Genomic DNA, 9,330 nt, shown 5'->3' on the forward strand with positions numbered 1-9,330 from the left:
TTTGCACTCTATCTTTGTTTCTGCTTCTCAATTCCTTCAGCGCCACCTGGGTTGGGGTCTCTTCCACCAAGCTGGTCTCGGCAAGTGGCGCCAAGCATGGAACTCAAACCGAGGACAAAGGGTCGCCTGAGTGACAGGAAAAAGGAGAAATAAATTTAAGCTGAAGGACACCTGAAAACTCTTGAAAAAAATCTCCCAGGGTAAGTTGGGGGAGCTCGGAAGGTCAGGGACACAACGGGACAAGCTTCAAGCAAACACGAAGGCTGTCTTAGCTTGCTTCATTATTTGCTTAGAAGAGGAGGAATTAAAGTTAGTACTAGCCACATAACACAGCTTTTTAAGGCAGTTGAAAAATATTGCCCTTGGTTTCCTGAGCAGGGAACTCTAGACATAGAAGAATGGGAAAAAGTAGGTACTACTTTTAAAAAGGCATATAAAGAAGGAGCTGAGGATATTCCAATCCCAGTATGGTCAGTTTGGGCAATGGTGCATTCAGCATTAGAGCCATTTCAAACTGATTATGAGAAGGAAGATTCAGGGGAAGAAGGAGAATATAACTGGGATGAGGAAATTAAAGATAACCCAGTTAAGAAAAAAGAAAGAATAAATGAGGAAAAGGAAGGAGTTTGTCCGTCAGTCCTTCCTCAGCATTTCACCGAGGAGTGGCCAGATCCACCTGACATTCCTCTGTTAGATGAATCGGAGGCTGTTTCGAAAGTGAAACTTGCTGCTCCAGTGGCTGTATACACACCCTCCACAGCAGTAACTGGGTCTGTTCAGGCTGGAATTCAGCAGGCTCGTAGTAAAGACAGAGATTTAGAGGCTTGGCAGTTTCCTGCTGTGATATACCCCCCAAATCAACAAGAAGAGTTTCAGGTAACCCTTGAGCTTTTTCCATGTAAACTTTTAAAAGAATTTAAACAAGCCATTGTTTAAACTCTCATTTAATTTATCTATATCCAAACATTTGAGCCTTTTCCATTTAAACTTTTAAAAGAATTTAAACAAGCCATTGTTTAAATTCTCTTTTAATTTAGCTATATCCAAAGATAAGTAGGATCTCCATTTGTTATGGGACTGTTAAAAAATGTGGCCACCTCTCATAAATTGATTCCTGCTGACTGGGACACTTTAACTCCAGCTTGCCTATCTCTTTCTTAATTCCTACAGTTTAAGATCTGGTGGGCTGACGAAGCTAATGTTCAAGCTAATATGAATGTCAACGCTCAGTCTCCAATTAATATTACCACAGAACAGCTCACAGGAATTGGTGCATGGGCTCCTTTACATTCATAAGCTGTAGCAGGTTTAAAAATAAACAAAGGAGGTATGCCTTTCCTTTAAGTTTGTATTAATTGTGGAAGGAGAGGCCATACAAGGAAAGAATGTAGAAAAAAAAATCAAGCATGGCTGATCCGAGTGCAGCGGTGTTTACAACTAATTGATCACAACCAGTTACAGATGTCTTTGCTCCTTCTCCACTCCCACTGCTTCACTTAACCGCCTGGGTTGGGGTCTCTTTGACCATGCTGATCTTGGCAATGTCCACCAGCCTCCAGTGCTCCAGACACAACTGTTCTCAAACACGCCCGGCACACTCCCCTGGGGACTCCTCTTCCTGGACTGCTCTCCTCTCAGCTGTCTGCTTGGCTCACCCTATCACCTCCTCAGGTCTTGGCTCAAATCTCACCTTTCAATTACCTGTCCAACCTATTTAACACAAATGTACCCATCTCTGATGTTCCTGATCTTCCTGATACTCTATTTTAAGTTTTTTCAGTAGCACTTATTTCTTTCAGACGGGCTATATGTTTCTCCCATTTGTGATGTTCAGGGGTTACTGTCCCCACCCACATTGTTCCAGGTGAATTCCACAAGGTGGGGATGTTGGTTAGGCTCATTGCCATACCCAAGCCCCTAACACAGGGCCTGGTGTGTAGGTTTTGAGAAAGTATCTGTTAAATGCATGGGTGGAGGAGGGAGCATTTTTCTTCCGGCACAGCTGGGGAAAAAGAACCTAAGGCCCTCTACTCACCAGGCTTTCACATTCTCTGTAGTTCAGTTGGGAAATACTATTAAAAGGACCATTCTTGTAGCCTTGATGGCGGCCCCAGCACCTCGCAATCGGGAGGTCCTGGAAGTGCTCTGCCCAGGGAATGTCCCAGGACTATGCGCAGTCTGCAGAAGGAGGCAGTGAACACGCTTGGCCTGGGGGCCATCTCAGGAGCCTTCAGATCTCCCTGGGACCTGTACAATAAAGTCCACAATCTTTGTCTGACGTCGAGGCTAGGGCTTTTGCAATCAGGATTCCACACATTTTCCAGCATCATCCTCCTCCATTCCCTTTTCATTTCCTGAACATTCCAACTTCTATGCCTTTGCTCTTGTGGGCTCCCTCATGTAATTAGGATAATTTCCAGCCAGGTATTCCCTCATCCTTGTCTTATAACTGAATCCCACTTTCTCTGGGACACCACTGCTTGGTCACTCTGCCCTGTGCTTTGGGTGGAGGTTGGGTGGAGCGTGGGACATGGGCCAGTTGCTGCCTTCACATTTCCCTGGTCGTGTGATTTTTTTCGGGGTGGGCACATGACCCATGCAGAGCCTGTGAAGTGCGATGTGACTAGAACATGTGAGAAGAGAGGCATGAAACTGAAGCTGAGAGGGTTTGAGATCTGGAGCTACTCCTTCATCCACCCAAACTTTGGAAGATGAAGGAGGTAGCCCATGTGAGTGAGCAGATCCCGAGGGCCTGTCTGAGCCTCAGAATCAAAGCACCTCCGAAGCTCGTCCCAGTGTTGGACTCAACAGTTACATGTTAGCAGCTCATGAAAGAGCTGTGGAGAGCTCATGTTAGCAGTTACATGAGAGCAGCTCAGCAGCTCTCACTGCCCAGGCCAGGATAAAGCCCTCTCCACCCCAACTTGACTTCCCAGCCTGGGCCTAGGTCCCACCTGTTGCTCTGTCTTCCCAGAGGCCTGACAAGCTCTGGCTCCCCGCCTGAACTGCTTAAACCTTCCCCAGGGGTCTCAGGAAAGCAACCAGAATTCCTCTGACCCTCAGGCTCTGCGGAATGGTGGACTCTTCCCTAGGGCTGACCTGGGGAGAAGTGTAGAAATGGCTTTGCCTACGGGCAGGGCTGCTGCCCACGCCATGAAATGTGATGTTTTGACTGCAGTTATTCTCTTTGAGAAAAGCATCTCTTTTCTTTCCCAGGTGCCTGAAATCCATGGGAAGTCCATCCCTGATCTTGCTTTGTTATAAACTATCTTCAGAGATAACACATTTCGTGGGCTTTCCTCTGAGATCCCGATGAGGAAAAGGATGAGAGGAAGAGAATATTTGGCATAGAAAAGAGGGATTGGGGCAGAATGACGGGGTCAGGGCGGGCGGTAACTAGAGGTGTCCTTGGAGGTCGCAGTCCTCCTCTTGCCTCAAGTCCTCTGCCAGGGTTGCCTTCAGCTGTCTTCATGCAGGGGGCAGAGAGCCACAGGGGCCATGGGGCCCTCCCCTGCCAGCACTCCGGGATTGGAGTGTGTGCAGGGAGCCCAATGCCCCATGCCCAGAGCCAGACTGCAGTCAAAACATCACATTTCATGTGTGCAGGGAGCCCAATGGGCATGGGGCATTGGGCTCCCTGCGCACACTCCAATCCCGGGGTGCTCTTGCTTCCTGGGAGCCCTGTTGTTATGCTGGATATCCCTGACTGCGGGATGGTACAGTTGCATTCACCTCACACCTCACCCACTGAGGCTTCCCTCGGTCCCAAGCATCCCCTCTGGGGCTCTCAGGCAGGCCACAGGGTCCATTAAGTTCCTATCTGCACACTGTCACTCCCAGTTGAGACCTTCTGGTCCTGACTCAGGGAACTCAGCCCCTCAGCCCCACCCCAGCCAATCCACAGGCCATGCTCTTGGTCCATATTCCCCTGGGTGTGGGAAAAAGAAGGGACACAGCACCAAGGTTTAGGGAGGGCCAAGGAGGTGTGTGAAATCTCTCTTCCTGCTTCCCCACAACCTCAGCCCCACTCTATGGGCACAGGGCCTGGTTGGGCAGAGATGCCATTGGTACGTTTCCCATGGACAGTCTTACACCTTCTAGTCCCCTTCTCCTTCTGTGCCCCCTACTCAACTCTTCTCCTTGTGCTCCTGGTCCGTGTAGAATAGGCTGGAATTTCTCAGCTTCTCCTAACCAGGCAGAGCTCTATCAAGCTCCAGGCAAACATCAGCATTTGGGGGCAGCTGACTCCAGAGAAAGGCAGGCTCCAGCCCAGGGTCACACAGCTAGTTGGGGACAGATACCCACCCCAGCTCAGGCCCCTGCCTACTCTCCTGGCAGAGCAGGACAGGCAGCCTCAGGAGAAATGTGAGGCTTCCAGAGATGTCAGATAGAAGTAGCAGACAGAAGTTCCACTGGCTGGTCGCTGGGTGGGGGGTCCATGCAGCCTGGGCCCACCTCCTCCGAGACCCTCTATCCAGCTCCCACAGTCATTCTTCCTCCTGCCCCAGCCCCTGCCAGGCCCTGCCATCAGCCAGCTGCAGCTATGACAGCCACCCCGTCACCCTCTTGCAGCACTGGTAAGTACGCTGGGAAGGGGGATTATCTTCATTTCATAGGCTGGAGGGCTGACGCCAGGAAATGATTTGAGGACAGGAAGCAAATTCGCTGAGACTGGAAGTCATGTTTCTAACATTTAATCTCCACTTAAAGAATTGGAGGTCAGAAATGAATAAAATACCATGTCCCAGTAGGCTCCAGTCTGGGGACGTGGGCAGCAGGAGGAAACCAAGACACAGAAAGCAACGACACATAAGAGATATGCTGTGATGCAAATCGAGCTGCGGGAGCTCCAGGGTTCGAAGGCCATTTCTGGCCAGGGGATGGGATAAGTGAAATCCAGGAAGGGTTCCAGGAAGGAGTAGCTGGTACTGGGATGGGCAGGAAAAGCAATGCCTCTACTTTAGGGATGGTTTCATTGGAGAAAATTGACAAAGTTGAATTGCACCGGATTGAGAAGTTTGGAGGCCAATCGTGACAAAATTTAAACATATATGTGAAGGCAAGCGAGACCAACTGACAAAATTTTAATGTCAAGCATGTGAAGTCAAAGGGGAACCAGCAGAGTAAAAGAGTGACAATCAGGAGTGCTTTTGGCAAGAGGTCTCTGGCAGTAGTGTAGAAGAGAAATGCAGAGGTCACAGGTATAAGAATGACAGTAGGAGAAGAGAAGAGGGGACACATTTCAGAGGCATCACATGGGGTTGTGCTGACAGCATGGGGGCCTGCTTGTATGAGGGTGAAAGAGGAGGAGGGGGTGAGGGCGTCTCTGGTATCTGCTTTGGGAGATGGGGTGAATGGTAGGGTTCTGAGCAGAGACAGCAGGGAAATCAGGAGGAGGAGTGGTTCAGGGAAGAGTCGGGGCTCAGATGCCAAGTTCTGCATTGGCCAAGCTGAGTCAGAGGTGCTAGGAGACTCCCATGGGGGTCTGGAGGTCTGGGGGCAGGAGAAAGCTTTGAGTTCAGCAATGATCATGGAAACCAAGGGAGGGTTCAGATCACCCTGAGGTGGGGGAGACATGGGCACTGAGGAGGGATCTTGAATAATTCCTACATTAAAGGCATCCTGGCTGGGTGCAATAGCTCATGACTGTAATCCCAGAGCTTTGGGAGGCTGAGGAGGGTGGATCACCTTAGGTCAGGAGGTCGAGACCAGCCTGGTCAACATGGTGAAACCTCATCTCTACTAAAAATACAGAAACTAGCCGGGTGTGGTGCTGCACACCTGTAGTCCCAGCTACTCAGGAGGCTGAGGCAGGAGAATTACCTGAACCCAGGAGGCAGAGGTTGCAGTGAGCCAAGATCACACCACTGCACTGCAGCCTGAGCAACAGAGTGAGACTCTCAAAAAAACCAATCCAATCCAAACCAAAACAAAAAAGGCATCATTTCCCTAGACCTGTGCTATCCAACAGGGCACACGTGGCCCTTGAGCACTTGGAATGTGGCTAGTCTGGGCTGAGAAGAGCTGCAAGAGGACAGCACATACTAGACGTTGAAGACAGGGTGGAAAGGGAATGTACAAACTATTTCGTTACAATCTTCAATCGTGATCATGTTGAAATGCTAATATTTTGGATATACTGGATTAAGTAAAGTATATTATAAAAATGAATTGTTTCATTTTACTTTTAAAAAGTGTGTTTGCTAGGAAACTAAATTAGCTGGGTGAGGTGGCACGTAACTGTAATCCCAGTTACTCGGGAGGCTGAGGCAGGAGAATCGCTTGAACCCAGGAGGTGGAGGTTGCAGTGAGCAGCACCACTGCACTCCAGTCTGAGGCACAGGGTGAGACTCTGTCTCAAAACAAACAGACACCCCAAGGAACCCATTACACATGTAGCTTGTGTCATATTTCTATTGGATGGCACTGTTCTAGAACCTGAATTCCATAGAATGTGGAATAAGTGTTGCTGATAAAATGAAGCAAAGTGGGAGGGTGGAGGCTGATGTTTGCAAGATGCCATGTTACTCATGTCTGGGAGGAACCAGTTTCTGTCCTACAGTACTTCTCAAGGCAGGCATCATCTCCCAAACCAAGCTGCCCACAGATACTCCCCCTTCCACTGGACTTCCTGTGAGAGGCCAGTTCAGCAGAACCCACTCTGAGAGATGGTATTTTAAAGAGGAACTGATAAGCCTGTCAGATGACTAGGCGGGGAGAGAGCAAGGACAGGGAGAACAGAGGTAGGGGTGCCGCAGAACTAGAGGGAAGGGTGGTCAGTGGGGGCTTGGGGCTGCAGAGGGGTGAGAAGAGGTGAGAGACCCCATAGAATCCCTCTGGCCAGTTTTGCGGCTGGCTTGGCCGAGCTCATGCTGTGGGATGCAGGCGGTAGCGGAAGCGCACATCATGGCTGGGCTGCATCATGCCAAAACCCCAGCGCTTCGGGTCCACGTGGGGTACTGGTGCATCGGGGTCCACCAACTCTAAGTCAAAGTGTGTGACCATAAGCAGGATAAAGAGCTTCACCTCACTGAGTGCAAAGAACCTCCCAGGACAGATGGAAACGCCCGAACCCCAGGGCATGGTGTAGTGATGGGTCTTCTTGCCTGCCTTGAAGAAGTCCACTTTCCGGCTGCCATCAGCGTTGAGGAAGCGATCGTACTTAAAGACAGTGGGCTCAGGGTGGATGTCAGGGTCCAAGTGCACAGAGAGGTAGGGAAAGAGGGCCAGGATGTCTCCATGGCGGATCAGATATTCCTGGCCACTGGCCATCTTCAGGGTATAGTCTTCATGAACCATCCTGAGGAGGGTGGGTGCAGCCCTCAGCCGCAGCGTCTCCTCCACCACACTGTCCAGGACTGTGGTGTGTTGCAGGGCACTGAGTTTGAAGGCAAAGGGCTGCTTGGTCTCCAGCCTGGCCTCACCCAGGACCTGGGTGGCTTCCTCCCTCACAGCCCGAATGGCTTCTGGGTGTTTCAGGAGGAACAAGAGGGTCCAGAAAGAGGCAGGCCCCGTGTTTCCCTGGGAGGCCCAGAGCATCATGAAGTTGAACTTGTCCTGCATAGCTGAGGGTACTCCCTGCTCCCTCAGAAACTGAAGCATGTGGCACAGCCAGGTGCTGATGCCATCCTTCTCCTGGCTTTGTCTCACAGAGAGCATCTTGTGAAAGAAACGCTGGAGTCGGCCCACTTCTAGCCACTCCTGAGGCCACAGCAGGGAGTAGACAAACCTGGGGAAAAGAAGGTCGAACTTTCGGAACTCCTTGAATAACTTCCCTGCCTGTAGCAGGTCCTGCTCCTTGTCCTTCGTGTAGCCGAACAAGCTCAGGTAGCCAGCTGTGAACAAGATGTAATAGCAGAAGTCAAAGAGGCTGTCCTCATGCCAGCAACTGGCATCCAGACTCTGGCCTTTGGACTTCAGTATTACAAAGGACAGGCTGTCCAGCATGACCTCATTAAGATCCTTTAGGCCATCCCCCATCAGATGCTTGGTACTGGCTGAGTGTACCATCTCGTTGTCCCCTTGCACTGAACGGTATCCAAATACCTTCAGCACCAGTTTTTTTGCATATTCAACGAAGTCTAGTTTTCTCCGTGCATCCTTGAGGATGGGGCCAAAAGAGAGGGGGTCCATGACGAAGGTGAAGTACTGGCCCCCTAGCTGCACTGTGAACACATCTCCATGCTTGGTCCGCATGCGCTTCAGAAATTCAAACATATTCTTCCGGAAAGCCATGGCATGGCCAAGCCAGGGCACGGTGCCCTTGTCCAGAGGGGGTTCCCGGGGCCTGCGTTGTCGAAGTATCCCTGGCAGGCACAGGTATCCTACAATGACCACCAGCAGAGCTCCCAGCACCGGACCCCAGAGCACCATGGCTATGCTCCTGCAGATTAAGCTCTTGACACACACTGTTCCCTAGGTGCCAGAGAGCTTTGGGAGGCCTTGGAAAGTCCAGGATGTAAAGGTCTGAGGAACTGGACCTTGCCCTGTGGCTGCGAGTTATGGTGAATAACACTAGGGAGACAGTATTTGGAAGCAGCAGAATGTTCCCTGTACGTAACAATTGGCTGACTCTGGTCACATGGGGGAGGAGGCGGTAACTAGGAGAAAGCTCAGAGAAAAGCCTCCAGCTATCACAGCTGCTCACTAGCTTCCTGCTTTGCTCTGACCTTTTCAGACTCAGCTCTGGCACCTTCTCTCTAAGCCTGCCTTGAGCCCACTCCCACCCCGATGGTTGACTAGTTATACCCACATTTACTCATGCACTTATTTATTTGCCAGTTCATTCAGTAGAAATGCATCAAGCACTTACAAAATTTCACATCCACTCTTTCCTCATCCTTAGAAGACTCAACAAATGCCATTCCTAGTTGGCCCCCTTGGTCAAGTTACTTAACTTCACGATGCAGCCATTCCTTCATCTGTGAAGCCTGTTATAGTGCCTCGTAGGTGCTGTTGTGAGGCAAAAAGAGATAAAACCTGAAAAGCACTTAGAATAGTGCCTGGCTCATGTTAGTGCTCCATATATGTCAGTTAGTATCCTGAACCTTCTCTTTTACCTCTGCCTGCTTCCCTGGGCCCCATAGCAGCCCCGTGCTTATCTCCCCATCCTTTTCCAAGTCTGTCTTCTTCTCTGGTCTCAAAGATGCTTACCAAGGGGGTATGACCTTGTTGAAGTCATGTCTGCTCCTACCTCCATGTGTAGAGTACACAGTCAAAGGCAAGTGAAAAATGAATATACGCCCTTCCACAAGAGCTCTGACTCCTAACCCCCAAAAAAGAGGCATCAATGCTGAAGCTTTAGATGCTGAGAAGGCTGAGCTGGTGGAG

The 9,330-nt window shown here is 50.2% G+C and overlaps 1 protein-coding gene across 1 annotated transcript; it reads right to left on the minus strand.

Moving 5' to 3' along the window:
• Nucleotides 1-4,661: 4,661 nt before the first annotated feature.
• On the minus strand, nucleotides 4,662-8,464 carry LOC105729791 (7-alpha-hydroxycholest-4-en-3-one 12-alpha-hydroxylase). The gene has a single exon (XM_012470704.3). The coding sequence runs from the start codon at nucleotides 8,371-8,373 to the stop codon at nucleotides 6,868-6,870; it is 1,506 nt and encodes a 501-aa protein (XP_012326127.2). The 5' UTR covers nucleotides 8,374-8,464; the 3' UTR covers nucleotides 4,662-6,867.
• Nucleotides 8,465-9,330: the final 866 nt, after the last annotated feature.

Source organism: Aotus nancymaae, unplaced genomic scaffold (genome assembly GCF_030222135.1).
Source record: "Aotus nancymaae isolate 86718 unplaced genomic scaffold, 86718_ANA_hifiasm-v0.15.2.pri h1tg000067l, whole genome shotgun sequence".
Lineage (NCBI taxonomy): Eukaryota > Metazoa > Chordata > Mammalia > Primates > Aotidae > Aotus > Aotus nancymaae.

What these genes read in the sequence shown, in the direction of transcription:
- LOC105729791 (XM_012470704.3), bottom strand. Translation starts at nt 8,373, where the DNA reads ATGGTGCTCTGGGGTCCGGTGCTGGGAGCTCTGCTGGTGGTCATTGTA.